Below are 21,193 nucleotides of genomic sequence, written 5' to 3'. Positions count from 1 at the left end.
GGAAAGAAAAGTGTCTGTTACAGCAACACACTTTACTGCTCAGTATTTGCAAGTTTACACTAGAAATAGTATTGAGAAACCAAGAAAGGATGCACCACTTTAGACAATATTACTTAGACAATATTGTGGGAAGCTATTGGGAAAATTTTTAAAATTTTATTTCAAAGATGCACTGGTTCTATCTTTCTCTTGTAATTTGTTTTCTGTGTAGTTTTCTCTTGTACTAACTGTTCTAAATTACTTATTCAGTACGACACTGACTTCTATATTCTTGACAAATATCCTCTTGCTGTGAGGCCTTTTTATACAATGCCAGACCCAGCCAACCCTGTAAGTAAAATTCCTTGTTGTTGTCAATGGGGTTTTTTTATTTTTTTTTTTTTTAATTTAAATTATTCCATGTATGGGTAACTTGATGTGACAGATAAAATGTATTAATATGACCACAGAATCACTGAATGGTTTAGGTTGATAGAGACATTAGAGATCATTTAGTTCCAGCCTTGCTGTAATTGAAATTATGATAACAAGATCAGGTTAGGGTTACGTGACTTGTCAAATGTTTTCAGTTACTCCTCACTGATGAAAACATACCAGAAAGAAATGAGCAAAAACTGGGAAAGCTTTATGGAGAGATCTCCATGGTCAAACATTGCTGCTGTCACTGGAAAGTGGCAAAAACATTATTCCAGGGCAGCGGACACTTCAGCAGAAAATAGGCTTTTTTTACAGCTTTGGATATCAGAAAATTAAGTTTTTGAGAGGTAAATATTTGCAAACTACAGAACTGTAGGTGGGAAATAAACTCCTTTTTGTGTTTCCAGAAAACTTCTAACTCATATGATATGTTCATGAGAGGGGAAGAAATCTTGTCTGGAGCTCAGAGAATTCATGACCCCCAGCTGCTGACAGAAAGAGCCAAGCATCATGGCATTGGTAATTTTCATTTTGCATTGCCAATTTTAAATTGGCAATTTAAAAGAACTTAAGTCATTACTTGATTTGTGTCTTGTAGAGGAAGAATTTGGGGCAGAATTTGTTGTCAGAGTGGTAAAACCAGAGTTCTGTTTCATTCTTAATGTTAATCCATCTAAGTTCTGTTTAACCATCTGGAGTGGGGTATTAAGAAACTAGTGAGTCTTCCAGCATCACCTTGTTCAATAGTTATTAATAAATAGTTATTAATAAAATTATATAACAAAACTGTTACAGCCATAAATTCTAGATAGCTCTGGACAATTTACATGTTCAATGAGTAAAACTCCACTGTTAGTTTGTAGTTTTTTTGTTGTGCTTTTAGTCCTGCAGTCACTTGTATGTTTGGCTTGGGGTTCATTAAGCAGGTGAGAAACCAATATTTTTCTTTTCTAGATTTGGAGAAAATAAAGGCTTATATTGACTCCTTTCGCTTTGGTGCACCTCCACACGCAGGTGGTGGAATAGGTAAGTATCTGGTTTTTGTTTAGCCCGGGCTTAACTTATACTGCTCAGTCCCAAGCAAGAGTTCAGTATAAAATTCTGAATAGTGACCTTGTTAGGTAAATTTGTGGGGATGTTTGTCCTGGAGAATTTAAGGCGAGAAGCTCAAATTTAAAGATCATCATAAAATAAATAGGCAAAATACTAATGGCACAGTCTGGGAAGTTTAAAAAGAAGGTGATCACAAGAAAAAGTGCCACCTCACTAGCCAGGCACATCACTTTCAAATTTAACCAATGAGGAAAATTTAAGGAAGCAAGAAAATAATGTGTTACGTATAGGTTTATCAAAGTCACCATCATACCAGCAGCCACTGGTCTGTGTGTATTTGATGAAGGTGTTTTGCAATGAGGAGGAATAAGTGATTGCTTCTTCATCTATTTGGGAGCATGCAACATTTGCAGGTAATCCAAAATCATTTAGGTCAGTCAGAACTGACATCAAGGAAGCTGAAGCTGCATCCTTTCTTCAGAGTAGATGGTGCTCATGGCAAAGTACCAGCCAAACAGGAGATGCCACGAGAATTAACACTGGGTTCAAGGTGTTCCAGGTGGAAACCTTTAACGTAGGAGGTGTGTGGAAAACCAAGTGTGCATCTGGGTTCCATCCATCATGTGCCTGCATAATGGGCTGTGCTCACACTGCGCTGTGAGGCTGGCTCCAGCTGGGAAGGACCTGCAGCTCCTTTGGGGTTTTGAACAAAGGCTGACTGTGCTGATGGGCTGTTTTCATCTGCTGTAGGGCTGGAGAGAGTGACCATGCTCTACCTGGGGCTGCACAACGTCCGTCAGACCTCCATGTTCCCCAGGGATCCCAAACGCCTGACGCCCTGACAGGAGCTGCTCAGAGAGTTGGGAATGCTCTGCCCTGCAAATAGGATCTGACTGCAGGCACAGCCCCTGCTGCTGATGAACGTGTATTGATTGATTGGAGCATTATGATATGCAATTAAAAGCAAAATTCTCCTTTATTAAGTGCCACAGTAATTTTTTTTTTTATCCTTAGTTGTTTATTTAAAGGAAAATATTTTAACAGATCAAGACTCTTTGTATTGGCAACTGCACATTTTTAATGAAAATGGGATATTTGAATTAGTATTTTAGTGTCACATTATATTGTATCATTTTTCTAAACATTTTAATAAATTATGCAATAACCATTTTGCATTTTTAACTTATGTCAGCAAGATTGAATATTTGGAAGTACTGGCTCCAAGATAAAGTGACTGGTTGCTTGCAATTTAAAAATCTGGGGAGACCGGCCAGTTGATAATTTACATGAGTGTCAGGTAGGGAAGCAGGTGAGAACATTCTTAACAAGAAATCTTCATGAGAAGTTGTTAAAATAGGTTGAAATAAAGCTCTCAAAGTAAACTAGATACAAATCTGTCTGGTTTTTTGCTTTGTATCCTCACAAGATAATGAATCAATAAGGCTTTTTTGGTTTGCTTTTTTTTACTGATGTAATAACTGTCTAAAATTTAAATTTATTTTCCATCTTCTCCCCATTTTATTGAAAGCTGTATAAAAGCCATAGGCCTGGTCTTTATTTTATGTTACTATTTGAGAATGGTTGGAAGTTTACATGTGCTCATGGAATACACAAGGGATATATAATATTCTCAGAAGAGAAATGGATAGTGAGTTTGAGAGCACGTCATGTGTTTGCCTGACCCAGCCTCTGAGATAACAAACAAAACAAAGATTTCATGCATCTTTTACCAAAGGGAAAAAAACCCAAATTATGTAAGTCAACCTGTTTCAGGGTGGTTTTTTTTATTTATAAATGCTATGAATAGACCAACTTTGTACACTTCAGAGGAATTGAGTGTTTCTGTAAGTCAGAGTACTTGTGACATTCTTTCTAGACACACTTTTTCTCAGATTATTCACTTACTTGAACTCCTAAGTCTGGAGCAGTGCACAAAGTTACTTCTCATTGTCCTCCTCCTGCCAAGCCAGAGAATGTTCCCTGCATTTGGAGGGGCACCAGTGTATCTGAAATTTCCTTTTGCACACTGCATCTGAGAGTTGGTTTTCAAATTTAAAACTTTTTGTAAATGTTGCTGCCAAAGAGCAAAGGATTAAATTCCTGACCTGGGTTCTTCAGTAGTTCTAATATTCATATGTATTTGTAATTCCTGACTTAATTTTTGTTTAACATTTTACATGATCAAGCTTTCAGTAGGAGGTATGGTGTGGATGGTCTGTGTTATTGTTGCTACCTTGATTTTTAAATGTCAGAGAAGTCATATATTGGTTATGCTACAGAAAGGTCAGTGAGGCTGTGTATAAATTGTGTAGAGTTTCACAAAAGGGCAAATCATCTTTGCAGCTGCCATTGAACAAGACCTAATTTTAATGTCTTATGACAAGAGTTCTCCATTAGAAAACAATCATACTAAAGGTCAGTCAGGTAAAGTACTGGAAATGTAGAAGTTAAACTTTGTTTAGGAGTCACACAATTCAGGGAATAACACTTAGCAGCTTTGTGTATGAGTCTGTTGTAATTAATTTACTGTGGAATCTTCCCAAATTATTAGCTTGAAAATCTTACACTGTAACCAGTTGTACTTTGCAAAGCTAAGTGGATTATAAACACAGCTTATTGTCACAGACTTATTACTGATGAATCCAAGTTTCAAAACAGTTGTTTATTTAGCTAAGCCAACTGGAATGAATTTAATTTAATTACCTTTATTCATACAGAACCAGTAATATATTCCACTTTGGATGTGCATTCTTCTAACCAGAAGCAAAATTACTGACTTATATTTCCTGTCCACAAAAAAGTGTCCTGGGTGCTATTTCTTGCTCTACATTTGGCAACAAGTTTTGTGCATGCATGTCTGTAACAACGGTTCTTATACCAATTCTGTTAGGAGTTATTCAGACTCATGCTGGAGCTTGATTTATTCACAGTAACTGCACAAGAACAAGAATTCAGATGGAGGCCCTGATTCCTTTGTATGCTTAATCCTTTCATGCAGCCTTTCTTAGCCAACAGAAAATAATTATGATCATAAATCAAAATGCAAAATGCATTTGTGCTGAATGTCATCTTAACAGGATACTTTAGTGGGAGCTGCAGTGTGTTAGAACTTAGTTTGAAACCCTGCAAATAATGAAGATCTGGAAAACCTTTATGGTGTTTTGATAGGTAGCAAGTCTGCTAAAATAGTTCTGGAAAAGTAAAACCTGTACTATCCTTTATTTCCAGTAACTTGCAGGAAGCTTACCAGTTTGCAAGGAAAACACATTGCTGCTGCCTCTCCACCAGGTAAAATAGTTTTGTTTTTTTCTTTCATTATATTCAGATGGTAATTACAGTAGTGCAAATTTTTAAACTAAGGAACTATGAAGCGTATTGGTTAGAATAGCCAGGGAGTCTATCTGCACAAAACAAAGCTTCAGTTTGCTTCTCAAGTTTAACTGCCCCGTTTTCCTGTGAAAACCCATCTGTGTCCACTGAGCTGTCTGAATCTGCCCAGTGGGAAAGAGGACTCAGGCTGTTCTTTTGGCAGCCAAGTGCAGGCCTGGCTCCCCATGGCTGCCCACACCTGCTGGGATAACCCTGGTGGGGCAGCACCTCACAGCTGCTTTGCTCCCTGCCCAGTGGCCCAGGGCAGGAGGAAGGGAAGAGTAAAAACAGGAAAACTTTATGCTTTCACCCGGTGCCTGTCAATTCCAGGCATATTGGACAGTACTCCATGTGAAAGCAAGGGATGGAGGAGAATGTCTTGACAATATCCATTGTGGAACACCATATGGCTGCCTCGGACCCTGGCTCACATTTGGGTTCCAGAAACTTCCCCAAACATTTTAATTATTTACTGTTTCTTCTTTGGGTAATAGTAGATTCTTTTTTGAGAGAAATCATCTAGGATGGATTATTTCTTTTAAAACAAGCCTCACAACCAACTTGTGCACATTTTTCCTAGTATGATCTCACAAAAAATGGAATTCAGTCACCACCAGTGTTTTAAAAATTACCAAGTTAGTTCTACAAGCCTCTTATTTTCTTTACCATTTTGCAGTTGTCTGTTCACTATATGGCAAGTGCACCAAAACATGAACAAACACCTCTGCAGGAGGCTGAAAGGGTTTCAAAACTGAAAAAGACCCTTAGCTGCTTTAATTACAGCAAAACTCCCAGTTTAGGCAGAGATTAATGACTTTGCAGGTGGCAGAGCAATTGTAAGCAATTTTTCATAGATGTTGAAGCAGTTCCTGCTGGCAGGCGCCGTGTGCCAGCAGCTGCCATTCGGGAATGGCTGTCAGCCATGGCACCGCTTGGCAAATGCTGCCTTCAACCATCCTACACCGAGCCAAGCGTCCAGACTGTGACCTGACCCTCACCTGGCACAGTTTTCACCCTTTCCACCTGGGCCAGTTCTTCAGAAGCTGGACATGCTCCATGGTGTGGGTCTCCTCAGCGAGCAGCTGCTGAAGAGCCTCCTGTACGAATTGTGGGGATTCCCTGGCTCGGGGGTTCCTCAGCAGTGCCCTGGCCACACCACGGTAATTTTAACTCCAGCTACCAGAGCTGATTTCTTCCTGGGGAAAGTAGTGCTGTGTGGAAGCTTCACTGCAGCTGCTGTGCTGGAGCTGCCCACAGCTGACACCTCCCTGCTTATGGTTCTAGCATCCCCAGCATGAGAAGGACATGAAAGTGTTGGATCGAGTCTACAAGAGGGCCACACTTCACCTGCAAAGACAGGCTGAGAAAGTTGGGGATGGTGAGCCTGGAGAAGGGTGTGTGGAGACCTCATAGCAACCTTCCAGTATCTGAAGGGCCTACAGGGAAGACTGTTTGTCAAGAACTGTAGTGACAGGACAAGGGGAATGGAGACAAATTGGAAAAGGGGAATTTAAATAGAATTTAGGAAGAAATTCTTCACTGTGAGCATGGTGAGACAGTGGAGCGGGTTGCTCTGGGAAGTTATGGATTCCCCATCCCTGACAGGGTTCAAGACGAGGTTGGATTTAAGGCCCTGAGCTACATGCTCGAGTGGGAGGTGTCCCTGACACGGCAGGTGGGTTGGGGTTAGATAATCTTTAAGGTCCCTTACAACCCCTTAGCATTCTACGCCTCTGTTTCTCCATGGGAAACACTGCTGCTCTGGCACAGCTCTAAGGCGCCCGCAGCACCGAGCAGCCCGCTGACAAGCCCACAGCCGGCCCCGTCCGCGGTCCCTGACGGCGCAGCCCGGGGCGGGGCGCTGGTGCCCGGCGGGGCGCTGGTGCCCGGCGCTGCGCGGCCGCCGCCTCGGAGCCCGCCCCCAGCCCTCCCGCCCCTCGCCTTTGGCGCGAAAACGGCCGCGGCGGGCGGGGCTCTGCGGCACAGCGGCCGCCGATTGGCCGGCGCGGCGGCGCGCGGTTCACGTGGTGCGCGGCGTGGCGCGAACCGCTGCGGGGCCGGGCCGGGGTAGCGGCGGCGTTCGGGATGGATCTGGCAGTGGCGGCGGTGGGGGGCGCGGGCGCGGCGCCGCAGCACCAGCAGATCCGCGATGAAGTGGCCGAGAAGTGCCAGAAGTTGTTCTTGGACTTCCTAGAGGAGTGAGTGCTGGGGGCCGGGCCTGGCGGCCGGCGGGCAGGGATGATGGGCCGGCAGCGCCCCACGGAGGGGCCGCCATTTGGCGAGATCCTGTCAGGGCCTGGTGCCCCCTCTCCTTGGCGTTCAGCTGGAGAAGCTCTGCTGTGGTCTTGGGCTCTGCCAGGAGGAACCTGTAGGAAGGCAGCACGCTCTTGGTAGGCAAAACCCTTCTCGGAGAGTTTCCGCGGAAATGCCGGAGAAGTTGGCATGTCCTGGAAGCGTCCAAGGCCAGGTTGGATGTGGCTTTGGGCAGCCTTGTCTAGTGGAAGGTGTCCCTGCCCGTGGCAGGGGGTTGAAAAGAGATGATCTTAAAATCACTTCTAAACCAAACCATTCTATGATTATATGATTTTTTAGGTGCATTTGGTCCCTTTAACAAAGTTTTGTCACAGCTATGTTGTAAACACTTTCCGTGGCTTGAGTGTTACACATTAATACGTCTGGCTCCCTGCGTTTTGCCTCCTGAGGGGCCCATCCGCATCAAATAAGGAAACCATTAACATCACCCCGAGGAAATACAACCTTGCTGGTGCAGAGCCATTGTTAAACCTTAAATAAAATGTTGTCTGGCACTGGGACAACTCTCCTGTATGAAATGTAAACCCGATGTGCCCGTAAACGCGGCGTGCCTGTGCTAGGGTGTGAATAGAGCAGATGTAGCAAAGGGGTGGGAGAAGAAATATTGTTAGAAAAGGGCTTTGCAAGGGACTGTGGGATGCCTGAATGTGAGTGATCCTTTTCTCTGTCTTTTTCCCTGAATTCAGAAGTATTCAGTTGCTGTCTGATGTGTGACTGTGGCATGTTTTCCTGAATCCCTTTCAGGTTCCAGAACAGTGATGGGGAGGTCAAGTACTTGCGAGATGCTGAAGAACTGATCCGGCCAGAGCGGAACACGTTGATCGTCAGCTTTGCAGATTTGGAGCAGTTCAACCAGCAGCTCTCTACCACTATTCAGGAAGAATTTTACAGGTAAAATGTAGAGTGGGTTTTTTTCAGGTAAAGCTGAGCTCTTCTGGAGTCTCAGGCCCATAGTATCTTGCTTTTATATAAAAAAAACAAGAGGCTTATCTTCTTTCTGCATCCTGAAAATATGTATATTTAAGATTTTTTTTTTAACTGGCTAAAACCATTTCTTAGTGGATTCCTCTCTGGAAACCATGAGTTAACCAGATAATTGCATTTATTGTGGTAAAAAAGTAGGTGGTCAGTGTGAGAATACAGAATAAACTCTAAAATTTCATGCTCTGACAATATTTTATTGAGTTGGTGACTTATTTTAAACATATATTTCTTAACATGAAGATAGAAGCGTCATAAAACGAGACTTTAAAAAGTCTATTATCAAACAATGGTGCAAATAACATTATTATGCAGTGATCTCACATTTAGCATATTTAGAATGTCTTTTTTGGGTTATACAACATAGCATTAAAAGCCAGAACCTGGAAATCTGATACAAGCCTGTGATGTAATCTAAAGCAGAGAAGGCATTTTGATAGATTCTCTAAAATTTGAACTTTTCTTCCCATATTTCAGGGTTTATCCGTACCTGTGTCGAGCAACAAAGACTTTTGCCAGAGACCACGGAAACGTTCCTGCAAACAAGGACTTTTATGTTGCATTCCAGGACCTGCCTACCAGACACAAGTAGGATGATCATTAGTTCCAGAAACTTGTGCTGTTTTACTACCAGGCAGAAAATATGTCAAAGCAGGCTGAAAGTGTTTTGGTTATGTAATGTGAAACGTGCAGTTGGCCAGTACAGTTATGGCAAAGTTTCCTGATCTTGTGCAGGAGATTTTTTGACACAGCTTTTAATTTGTAAATCATACTCAGATACTTTAAATTCATCATATTTCACAAACAAGTGTAACCTCTCTAGTTCAAAAAAAAATTTAGTGTGTGTCACTTTTGAAGTACCAGTGATGTAACTTTTGCATTGGTTTGACCTGTAGTATTAATCTAAAAGTTTATGTAAAATCATAAAATGAGATTATATTGTAGTAAGTTTGTTTCTTTTGTTTGTTACAGCAGTTCTTTACAGAGTGACACTGTACTGTATCTTAGTACCCTGGGCCTAAAATTGTCAACTCAGTAATTTAATCCCTGTGAATTTCTGTTTCGAACAGAATTCGGGAACTGACTTCAGCAAAAATTGGCTCCCTGCTGCGCATCAGTGGGCAGGTGGTCCGTACCCACCCTGTCCATCCAGAGCTGGTCAGTGGAACCTTCCTGTGCCTCGACTGCCAGACAGTGATCAAAGATGTGGAGCAGCAATTCAAATACACCCTGCCAAACATCTGCAGAAACCCAGTCTGTGCCAACAGAAGGAGGTTCCTGCTGGACACAAACAAATCGAGATTTGTTGATTTCCAGAAGGTATGGGGGGGATGTTGGAGGATAATGACAACTAATAATGTTCCTCTGGTAGTTGGAAGGTGTTATTTGTACTTCTACACACTGAAGATGGTTAATTTTTGTAAGCATCAAGAAAAAAACTCAAGAAACGGCACTGCAATTTCTGCAGAAGGTTTCTTCCTGTCTCTGGAAGACCTATGTTTAAGAATGGGAAATGACTAGTTTTGCTGTGTGACATTTGTTGTCTTAGTAAGCCACTGAAACCCCACATATTCAGGCCAGAGTTAGTCTCATGTTGCCAGTACATCACGTGTAGCTGCTTTTATGTAAGTATGAAAAGAGGTGTTTATTGTTACCTGCAGTGTCTTGCTCTTCCAGGTTGATTTAGTCTCCCAAATCATCAGCACTTCCCATCCCACAATTGTATTTTACGTCGGCCACGTTAACTGAAATTTTCAGGATACTTTTCAGAATTGTCACTGTGCATCCTCTAAGCTGCTCCAAGACTCCTAGGATGCGATTAGTGAAGGGATTTTTGGTTGTATTAGAAGAGGGATTGACATGGGTGGCAGCAATCAGATGCTGTTTAACGCACCTGTTAGCAGGGCAGCTTTTGAAGCAGTTTCAGATCTGGTGACGTGCTCAGTGTTGAAGCTTCTGTCCCTGCCAGGTGCGCATCCAGGAGACGCAGGGCGAGCTGCCGCGGGGCAGCATTCCGCGCAGTGTGGAGGTGATCCTGCGCGCTGAGGCCGTGGAGTCTGCCCAGGCGGGTGACAAGTGTGACTTCACCGGCTCACTGATTGTCGTGCCTGACGTGTCCCAGCTCTCCACACCAGGTCTGTCGCTCCTCATGACCCCCACGAGGCGTCCGTGGTGCTGGGAGCTGCTGTGCTGAGTCTCTTTTCGCTGGCAGGGTTACGGGCAGAGACCGGCTCGCGAGTGACGGGGACAGAGGGCTACGAGAGCGAAGGCATCCGGGGCCTGCGCGCCCTCGGCGTCCGGGAGCTCTCCTACAAGCTCGTCTTTCTGGCTTGTTATGTTGCACCAACCAATCCACGGGTGAGTCTGCAGAGAAAGGAGATTTAAAGGTGTTGGTGGTGGTTTCTGCTCTGTATGGTTTTCCCTCAGATCAGGGAGCGGGAATGGGTAAAGGTTTAAGTGTGTGTGTGTGCGCCACCTTTCTGTGTTGGTTGGACTGTCTTTATATTCTCACTGAATTTACGCAGCAAGGTTCTTTTCTTGTCTTTGTTGCTCATAGCATTTTTCACAGGTGTGATTATTTGCCAGTATTACAGTTTGTTCTCAACAGCTAACTGACACATGTGTTTCCATTCAGCTTTCATCCATTTCTGCAGCATTTCCTTTTCTTCCAGGTGATCCTATTGCTGTATTTTGTCACAGGAAAAACAGGGAACCTTTCTGTTCCCTCTGGTTTATCAAGTGATGTCTTGGGATGTTACTGCAACATGTATAATACTGACTACATCTGGGTTTTGGCATGGTGTGGTCCTGTAATCTATGGTTCTGCTAACAGCATCACTATCATATAGGATAAAAAGAGTATCTGGTATGTTCTGGGAGTAGAAGTTTCTGGCCCCCATTTCAGAGCAGCAAAAAGCCTTGCAAGTTCCAGTTAATGTAAGAATGCTTACAAAGACAATTTTAGTCAAAGGAAGTCGTATTGGTTTTGCTCTTTTTTTGATCTCTGTACAAGCAGCTCACTTGGGATTTTCTCACTAACTGAAGTTACACCATTGATTTTGCCTGCTAGGAAATTGGCTATTGGTTTTTAAAGGTATAAGGTGATGAGGTTACTTAGCCTAAGGGCAGCTTTTCAGAATGTGTTTCTCCTATTTAGATTTCAGAGCAAGTTTTTGTGACCTGTCTGCAGTGTTCACATTCATTAGTGAGTCTGTTATTACTTTTGTTGCTATCTTATTTCCTTGGTTTAGTTTGGTGGAAAAGAGCTCCGAGATGAAGAACAGACTGCGGAAAGCATTAAAAACCAAATGTCTGTGAAAGAGTGGGAAAAGGTTTTTGAAATGAGCCAAGATAAGAACCTTTACCATAATCTGTGCACCAGCCTTTTCCCCACTATCCATGGTAAGAATCCATTTGTGGCCTCAGAGAGGGAAGATTTCACTTGTGTAAATATTAATTCCTTTTGCTGTCTCTGTAGTTTTCAGGAAAGGTTGAAAGCCCTGTGCCAGCTACCACAAACTCTCCCCCTCAGCGCTGGTTGCATAGAAGAGAAAAATCTATTTTTTGAGTATTTGTGGTGTTTAGTCATTAAGGGCTGCATGCCCAATCCAAAGGGTTGGGTTTGATATCAGTTGTTCTACTACTGAACCCTACAGGTTTTAGTGGATTTTTAGCAAATCGGTGAATTCTGGGTGGATGTGCTCAAATGCTGTGAAATTCTAGTGGGATGAAGGTTTTTTAAAATAGGAAAATTGTGGTGTTTTCTTTGGATGTTTAGTTTAATGTCTTTTCTGGGGCAGGTAATGATGAAGTAAAACGTGGGGTCCTGCTGATGCTCTTTGGAGGAGTTCCCAAGACCACTTCAGAAGGCACTTCATTGCGTGGGGACATCAATGTTTGTATTGTTGGTGATCCAAGTACAGCCAAGAGTCAGTTTCTAAAGTAAGATTAATATCCAGTATTTAATTATTATCCAGTGTGACTAGAGCTATAAATGTGCACTGTGCCTTTTTTCTGTGTTAAACATGGGAAGTAAGATATTTGAGAATATTTCCCAGAGATTGTGTGGATGGTGGTTGAAGTATTCGAACAGGGCTAAAGCAAACTCAAGATACGAATTTTCAAATATTTTCAAGGGATGTTGAATATTAAAAATATAGATCAGCTGCACATTTAAAAATATCAGAGACAGATAAAATACTGGAGGTTTTATTACTCTTTTCCACAGGCACGTGGATGAGTTCAGTCCCCGTGCTGTGTACACCAGCGGCAAAGCCTCCAGCGCCGCGGGTCTGACGGCGGCTGTGGTGAAAGATGAGGAGTCCCACGAATTTGTCATTGAGGCTGGAGCACTGATGCTGGCAGATAACGTGAGTCTGGGACAGGGAGAGGTTCTGTACCCCTAGAAGGAGTTTGATTAATGACAGAGAGCCGTAAATTGTCTTAATGATGCTTTTTTGTTCCAAAAGTAATTGACTCTGGGTCACTTATTTTCATTCTTCTGCTGCAGGGGGTTTGTTGCATTGATGAATTTGACAAGATGGACGTGAGGGATCAAGTAGCCATTCATGAGGCAATGGAACAGCAAACAATATCCATTACTAAAGCTGGAGTGAAGGTAGCTTGCACTACTCCTCTGTATAATCTGTAGCATCAGCTGTTTGTTATGTGTACTGATGTGGCTTTACCTGCCAGATGTTCATGTCACCTCTGCAGCTGCCTCACTGTGGCAGGACAGAAATCATTTGTTGTAAAGTTTTTGTGGCACATACCGAAACAGAAAATGGGAAAAGACTAACCTTGAAGTAACCCCAAAAAGGGTTACAGAATTGTGTATGTTTGTAGAAAAATGGGGTCTTGTGAAAAGCAGTTTTAAGGACGTGTTTCAGTGTTATTGGGAGGAGTGTGGCAGTGTTTCAATATTGATCATCAAACTGTGTCTCAGGGCAGAGATCTTGTTAGAAAGGGCTTGTTGTTGGAGTATGCGTGCATTTGAGGAGTAATTGTTGTAATGCTTTGAACTGCATTGAATTCCATCTAAAAGGTGTTATTCTGATCCATTTGGATTGCAATGAGTTGGTTTAGGAAATGGTCACAGATACAGGTTTTTTTAAATTTATTTTTTCCCACTGTCAGGCTACTCTGAATGCCAGGACCTCCATTTTGGCTGCAGCAAACCCGGTTGGTGGCCGCTATGACAGATCCAAGTCACTGAAACAAAATATCAACCTGTCAGCTCCCATCATGTCCCGCTTTGATCTCTTCTTCATCCTTGTGGATGAATGCAATGAGGTAATTTTTAGAAATTATAGAATAGTTTGTGTCAGAAAAGATCCCAGGGGCTCTCTCATCTAACCTTGCCCTCAAACAGATCATTGAGAACAGTTTGCCGAGACTTGACCTAGTGAGTTTTGAGTATCTCCAAGGATGGAGTTTCTGCAGTCTCTTCGGGCCCCTGCAATGTGTGACAACTTTCATGTGTTCAGAAAATAGTAACTTTTATATCCGATCAGAATTTCTCATTGTTCAATTCATATGGGTTGCCTCTTATCCAAGAACTATTTGGCTTCATCCCATCTATGCTGGCCAGTGAAGCAGTTGCTTTCCTTTCAAGCTGAACAGACCTGGCTCTTCTGGCCTCTCGTACATCATGTTCTCCTGCCCTCTGACCATCTTGGTGGCCCTCTGCAATTTTAAGTGAAGCAAATCTCATGAGAGTGTCTTGCTCTTGGTTTTCTGCTCTGTCTGTGCAGTTAAAAGCTGGCAGTACAAATTTGAGCATGCTCTGCTGAATACGAGGACGGTGCCTTTTCATCCTGTAGTGGTTTGACCTGCAAACTTAACACCATTAGTCATTTTTACAAATGGCTGGTCACTAAGGCTGAAACTGCTGCCACCTGTCTATGGCATTTGCCTTGGGAACGCATGAGAACCAGAGATTAATGTTGGTTCAGCCACTGTTCTGCTCAGAGTGATTGTCCAATTGAGAAGGGACTGGTGAGAGAGACAGAGCAGGCTGAAAAGGAAGAAAGTTCCCAGGCTGGAAAGTGCTACTGTCTGCCTGTTCTCTGGCTAACTTGTCACCCAGGAGAGTTCCAAGAGGTTATAAATCCTAAAACTGCCTTTTATCCCTCCTCTGCTGTGTTTCCTTGTATTAAAAACCCCCAGGGCATCCTCCTGGACCTCCTGGCAGAGAGTTTGGCTGCTGGAAAGGCTAGCTCTGCCATGAGGATTACCAGTGAGCAGGGGGAATGGGAAGGAAGAATAGAAGTGTTGTTTTGCTCTTTGGCTGATGCTGTGCAAGTGACCCTGACAGAGCCCCAATGTCCCAGGTGGTCGATTACGCCATTGCCCGGCGCATCGTGGATCTGCATTCCAGAGTGGAGGAGTCTGTTGACCGTGTCTATTCCTTGGATGATATCCGAAGGTATCTGCTGTTTGCAAGACAGTTTAAACCAAAGGTAATTTTACTTTTTAAGTAAACTGTGGAGCAGTTGTTCTGTCTGAGGAGGTCCAAAGGAACAGTCACTCTGCAGGAGGCTTTTCTCACCAAGATACTTGGCGTAGTGTTCTCTCAAGGAAGGAGCCATAAAATCAAGTTATTACCTAGAAACAGAGCATATTTTGGAACCTGGTGCTCCTAAACTCCAGAAACCCAGCCAGCCCAGCTGACTGTTATGGTCCATGGCAGTTGTTAACCTTTGTCTGGAACCATTGAGGGGTCACTTCATCTCCACCTCATACCTCACAGGCATGGGTTATTCAACATGGCTGCTGCATGGATTTTATTGACCTACTGCTTAACCAGTTTATGTGTCTTTATTTTATTTTAAAAGGATATTGTTGCTCTATTTCTTTGCTTTTTGGTAAAATCCAGAACATGGGAAACTAGTCTTAACTACAGTTTTTTTTGGTGTCCATTCAAGTAGCAGCTTGGATGAGCTGTGTGTTGGATTTTTCGTAAGTCTGTAAACAGAACAATCTAGTAAGGACAGACATGAATTATGCCTGGAAATGAGTCAGTGGAACAGAAAAATAGAAATGATAAAAAAATCTCCTATAAAATAATTAATGCAGCTATCTACTTACTGTAATGTCATTATCATTGATAAGTGTAATCATTTTAACAACATAATTTCAACATAATGTGTTTGTCATAATGCTTTCGTAGAGTATGTGTATAGTACAGAATATTTCAGATAAAAGCAGTAGCCAGTGCCTCAAAGCCTGGAAACTGCCAATCTAATGCAAGCAGAAAAAGCTTTAATACTCTGAGCACTGGAACTGCCGTCCCTGTGTTTGATGCCACGCAGATATCCAAGGAGTCTGAGGACTTCATAGTGGAGCAGTACAAGCGGCTGCGGCAGCGCGATGGCTCCGGAGTGACCAAGTCGTCCTGGAGGATCACAGTGAGGCAGCTGGAGAGCATGATCCGCCTCTCTGAGGCCATGGCCCGCATGCACTGCTGTGATGAGGTATCAGGGGCCTGATGGAAGTTTGGGTAAATGTTCATGGAAATGTGTGGCAGTTCTGCATTTGCTCTTTGGTTGTGATACTGGGTGTAGTCCTGCGGGTGAGGAGGAGAGCTTGGGGTCGTGGTCATACTCAGCCTGAGTCTGTGTGCCAGACTCAAACGGTGGTTGTGAGGGATGACTTGTAAAACTGGGGTCAGCTGGTCCAAACTGAGAACTTGCATGATTTTGTATCACAGCTGTGTCAGCACTCGGCCTCCTACCTGTCAAATCAGCCCTGTCAGCCCGGGCTGTTGGCAGTTTCTTTCCTGGTCTTTCATAGTTTGTAATCTCTTGGCTCTCTTCCATTTGCAGTCTAAAAGGCCAAAGTTCATTGAAGTGTGTGGACCTCCCTGAGAGTACCTGCATGTGTGATCTGAGCTCCTGCTCACATCAACCACTGCTGAAAAGCACGTTGTGTTGTGGCTGTTAACTGTAGTGTGATTACTGCTACTCTAGTCCCTGCTTTCAAACCCAGCAGGCCTTTTGAAATGTTGATTAGAGGCTGTGTGACACATGCAGGGATGGAACCTTGCTGGCTGGTTGTGTAAGGACACCCTTTGGGTTCTTTTAAATTAAATCCAGCTTATAAAGAAACAGATAGTTTTTAGCTTATGGCACAACTACAGATGATTTTTCCAGTTTTCGCTTTTCAGTTCTGGAGGAGAGTATCATTAATTACATCTCTCTTTCTTTCATATTGTCTCTGTTCAGACCCATTTCTTTCATGTTACTTGCTCCAGTGATCTTTCTCCCAAATGTTCTTGGCTTAGTAAAAGTTTTATCGCCTCCACATGATTGCTAAACCCTGAAAGATTAATCAGGCTGCTTTTCCCTCCATAACCTTGCATGACCTTGGAGTACATGTGATGGCATATAATTCAACTTGCAGAGTCTTTACTGTTTAGGATTAATCAGGTGAGGTGTGTAGAAAACGCCTTTGTCAGAGTCAGAGATGAGTTTCTGGAGCTGTTGGAAAACTAAAAGTGCTCCTGTGCCTATTTAATATATGTTTTTTCAAATCTTCCTCAGGTTCACCCGAAACATGTGAAGGAAGCTTTCAGGCTTTTAAATAAGTCCATCATTAGAGTTGAGACTCCTGATGTCAATTTAGACCAAGATGATGAACAGCAAATGGAGGATCAAGAGGACCAAGATGGAGTCAATGGTAAATTACTTACAGACAGATTTTTCAAAGGGGAAAGTCCTTCCAGTCTTTACAGCTTACCTTGATTGAGCTTGTGCTTCTCTTCAGTTTCTCACCTTTTCATCATCTAATGAGCTCTAGAAATCTGGACTCCTGTTCTTAACTGTGTTGTTTCTTCAGCCTCCTTCTGCAACTCAGCTGGTGGGTCAATGCAAGACTTTTCAGTGTCTCAGAGTATTGAATAGCTAAAAGATGTTGCAGCTTTAAACGTGGGCATGTGTCCAAACAGGTGAGGCGGAAGCTCCAGCTGGGGTCAATGGTGTTGTGAATGGGATCAATGGCCATTCTGAGGATGTGAACAAGGATGCTGCACCCAAAGCTTCTCTCTGGCTGGGCTTCTCTGAGTACCGCCGCATTTCTAATCTCCTGGTGCTGCACCTCAGGAAAGCAGAGGAAGGTAAGAATTGCCTCATTGCAAAGAAGGCAGACCCTGAGTTCAGGGAGCAGTTGTTATCTCTTGCTGTTGTACATGCGATTTTCACTCCTGTTGAGACAACAAACTTGTCAGGTCAGGTGTAGACCTATGCTCCTATGACATCTGATGATGCAAATAGGACTTCCTGGAGTTTATAGCTCTGTTACCTTAGTCATTTGTCAAAACCCATTAAGCTGAGGAGCATGTCAGCAGAGCAGAGCCAGAAGAGGATTTGTAGCACACAATGGTTTAACCAAGCTAGAAGAGTCTGCAGCAGTGAAAACTGGAGCAGGAGTTTTAAGCAAATGGCTGGATTAGTTCTTCAGAACCTACAATATTTCAGTTGCAGTGAGGCTACTCCTGCAATGAAATGCAGCAGTTGTGTCATACCAGATACTAAAGCAACAGAGCTTTTGGAAGGGTGCGGAGATGACAGTGTTCAAATGCTGAGTACATGTAGAAGGATGACTCCTCTGGCTTTGTGTGACAGTGGTTTTTCTTTAGCCCTTACTTAGAGGAAAGGTGTGTGAGTCCTTGCGACTGGTTTCTCCTGAAGCTGAAGGCTGATGGGGTTTGGAATCCACTTGAGGGCATAGAACTGAAAGCTTCCATTCTCAATCTCATTATCTCCAATCGAACCATGACACAACACCCTCCTGTGCAAAATACGGTGCTTTAAAAAACACCCCTTAAGTCTGACATTTCCTAAACACCTTAAAAAGCATGTTTCTCTCTTCAGCATGCTGAATGTTAATGTGTAAATCCTTTTCCCCTGTGGTTTGAGTGCTGATTTACTGCTGCTGTGTTGATGCAAATCATTTTCTCTGCAGAAGAGGACGATGCAGCACTAAAGAGAAGTGAACTTATTAATTGGTATCTAAAGGAAATCGAATCTGAAATCGAATCTGAAGAAGAACTAATAAACAAAAAGAAGATCATAGAGAGGGTCATTCACCGACTTACACATTATGTATGTATAGAGATGTGTGGACAGTGAAAAAGGGGTTTAACTTGTATTGGGTTGTAACATCTCTTAAAAATGTTTTATTTTTAATAGAATACATTCCTATTTGGAGATATCTGTTTTGTTCTTCCATTGTATTGACTGATGCAGTATAAATGCCTTCTTTGTTTTATACCTGTTACAGTAATTACAGAAAAAAACACTGAAATTAATTAGAGGTGTGTATAAGTAAAAGTTCAAAGTGCTATACTATGTCACTATAGCAATGTGATATTTTTCTGTATTTCTATAGCATTAGTTATACATTAGGATGCAAAAATACAATTAACACTTGTTTTCAATGGATAGCCTTAAGTCAGAGGGGTATGAGGGCATTTTGGAGGGAAAAGTATGGCAAAATAAAGTACTTTTCACTTTTAAGGACACAAAACCATTAGATTGGAAAGCACTAGGCTGAAAAGTTCCCAGAAAGGATACAACATGGAAGTGATTTCCACTTAATGTTAAGAATCTGTTAGACGGAGTTCACAATTAAAAGGGTTAAATAATTAATAAGAGGTTTTACCAATATAAAAATGCCTTTCAGTGAGTACAAACAAACCTCTCTGCCCTTGTTTTAACACAAATCCGTATGTGTTGCAGGACCACATTCTGATTGAGCTGTCCCAGTCAGGACTGAGAGGATCCAGAGAAGAGGAGAATTTTGATGATGATCCATACCTGGTTGTCAACCCAAACTATCTGCTGGAGGACTGAGGGCTGAGAATGGCATTGTAGAGTTGACTGGTTACAAGTTGGAAAATGCATTCTTTTCCTGCAGGGCTTGCTGTATGGCTAATTCCTTAAATTCCTGTGACTGTGCCGGAGTGTGGTCAGTAACACACGATTTCTCATTTACACTGAGCATGCCTGGAAAGCTTTTAAAGACATGACACACGTATATTAGTTCCACTGTTAGCTCTGAATTTCAGTGTCATCATCTGGATGCAGAGGAGAATCATCCAACAGCTTTTTTCATCATCAAGCTATGTAGATGTTTCTGTTTTAAATAAGATTAATTTTACATTTTTGTTTTTACTAGACATTTTATGCTATAGGTTTTTACTGTTTTTCTTATTAACATAAATAAAAGCTCATTTAATGTTTGGGGGTGGAATTGTTTTTACTCACATGTGAGATTTAATATGCCTGTAATTTGAGGCTGAAAAAAATAGTGATCTAAATGTTAAATGTCTTAAGGGAGACCAAAGTTCCTGGATGACAGATGCTCTTTTTGAAGAAGTTTTTTTAACTTCCTGTAATAGACAATGAGAAACTGATTGCTTCTCTTTCTTTTTAGATGCAGTAAAGATGTGCAGGCTCCTGTTGCATATGTAAAGTAGAAAATTGCAAATAGCCAAGTCTTTAAGTGAGCAGGGCAGAAACCCCAACCTTGATGAATGTCTTGACTTGTAAGTGAATTGAAAACTGCCACCATTTGTGAGGGATTTTTAAGACTTTATTTGTAAACCTGTTTGTAGATCTTTCTATAAGAAAGCTTTGCTTGAATTTCTGTTCTCAATTTTTACTGTAAACTATAGGATTATTAAATAATCTATTTAGAATTAAAAATAAGTGAATTTTTGTCTTCTTGACTGGATACCAGCACCTAAGAAACGTTTGTAATGCATGAAAGACATCAAGGTTATGTCTTTTATTTAGAAATAGTGTGAAATAACTATTTCTGGAGGAGGCTCAGAAGTGGAGCTGGTTTGTAAAACAGTATTCTTTTCCTGTTAATCTCTCCCAGCTTTGGAGAGTTACACCTAGATCTAACTAAGCATATCTTTAAAAAGAACAGTTCTGTTTAAGGAGTAGAGGGAATGATAAATATTTGTCATCAGTACTACCCCATCACTGGGCACTAACTCCAACTGCAGTAACTTCTCCACTCATTTCTTTCATAAACCACATTTTGGCAAATTCTGCATTTCATTAAAAGTAGCCACCCACGTGCAACAACACTTGGATGTTATTCTATATTGTTCCTTTACTTTCAGAATAACTATACGAAGATGTTTGGCCTTCATTTTGTGTTTCCCCCTCCCCTCCTCTCAATCTTTGTTTGAAAATAAATACCCTTCATGTAGGAGAAAGTATTTTTTTTCTGCTTCTTTCCCCAGTTCTGTAGTCTGAGAGGGGTTTTCTCCGAGTTATTGCAGCTCTACTGAAAAGTAAACACCAGGTGGTGCTGTAAAGTTAATGTTCAAACTTGCTTTTCAGACACCAGAGTAGAGGGAGCTTGTTCAGAGCACTCAGCACAATGTTAGAGCAAGCTCTTTAGGGCTTCCTGAAAAAAGAATCATCTGGGGGTCAAACAGGGCCAAAGTACACAACTTACAATCCCTGTATAAGGTTTCAGTAACAGCAAATGTTGAGGGGTATCTTCTGCTGTAACTTAAATATTTCTTGACAGCAATAACTTGCCCAGATGATTGCAGATAACGCTTCAGACAAAATTCTGGTTATTAAAGGAAATGAACTCTGAGATAGACCAAACATTTCATAGGTATGTAGAATTTTGTGTTTAGTTGGTTTAAAAATGTTCTCAGCTCTTCAGTTTTGCCGAGTTAGCTCTGCCCTTCAGGTGGGTGACCTGAATGTGTCCACCTTGCTGGGAGAGCAGTGTTTTCAGGGCTGAAGGAGAGAGTGCTTTGGAAAGCAAAGAAATGAGACTCAAATTCCTGGATGTTACTGGGCAGGAGGAAGCAAACTGTTGCTGCTGCCTAAATTCACATCAGAGTCACTTTTCCAGCTGGGTGAGGTGCCCCATCTGAGATTTCCTTTATCCACGCAGGATTAGAGCACAAACATGCCTCCTGCTGCCCTGCACTCCCTGAGCCATGGTAGACCCAGCCCCAGCCATGCAGATAACACTGCTTTTGTTGGGTTTTGCATGCAGAGCTGTGCTGGGATTCTTCTAA

General features: G+C 42.3%; 2 protein-coding genes across 2 annotated transcripts in view; both read left to right on the top strand.

Annotated features, from left to right (window-relative positions):
• DARS1 (aspartyl-tRNA synthetase 1) overlaps positions 1–2,863 on the top strand; it is a 36,672-nt gene extending 33,809 nt beyond the window's left edge. The window contains exons 13-16 of the mRNA XM_066190385.1: positions 250–330; positions 825–936; positions 1,372–1,443; positions 2,221–2,863. Of these exons, the coding sequence (XP_066046482.1) occupies positions 250–330; positions 825–936; positions 1,372–1,443; positions 2,221–2,312 (357 nt within the window). The 3' untranslated portion in view covers positions 2,313–2,863. The remainder of the gene's footprint in view (positions 1–249; positions 331–824; positions 937–1,371; positions 1,444–2,220) is intronic.
• A 4,042-nt stretch (positions 2,864–6,905) lies between these two features.
• Positions 6,906–19,076, top strand: MCM6 (minichromosome maintenance complex component 6). The gene is made up of 17 exons (XM_066190384.1): positions 6,906–7,037; positions 7,897–8,043; positions 8,611–8,721; positions 9,204–9,453; positions 10,103–10,268; positions 10,346–10,491; positions 11,385–11,535; positions 11,934–12,075; positions 12,362–12,503; positions 12,644–12,751; positions 13,270–13,425; positions 14,466–14,594; positions 15,447–15,608; positions 16,677–16,812; positions 17,081–17,248; positions 18,097–18,236; positions 18,873–19,076. The coding sequence occupies exons 1-17, from the start codon at positions 6,925–6,927 to the stop codon at positions 18,984–18,986; spliced, it is 2,481 nt and encodes an 826-aa protein (XP_066046481.1). The 5' UTR covers positions 6,906–6,924; the 3' UTR covers positions 18,987–19,076.
• The last annotated feature ends 2,117 nt before the right edge of the window (positions 19,077–21,193 follow it).

Source organism: Chamaea fasciata, unplaced genomic scaffold (assembly GCF_029207755.1).
Source record: "Chamaea fasciata isolate MVZ Bird 193981 ecotype frontalis unplaced genomic scaffold, bChaFas1.0.hap1 SCAF_8, whole genome shotgun sequence".
In the NCBI taxonomy this organism is placed as follows: Eukaryota; Metazoa; Chordata; class Aves; order Passeriformes; family Sylviidae; genus Chamaea; species Chamaea fasciata.
The sequence above is the reverse complement of the archived record's forward strand: the minus strand, read 5'-3'. Positions and strand labels throughout refer to the sequence as shown.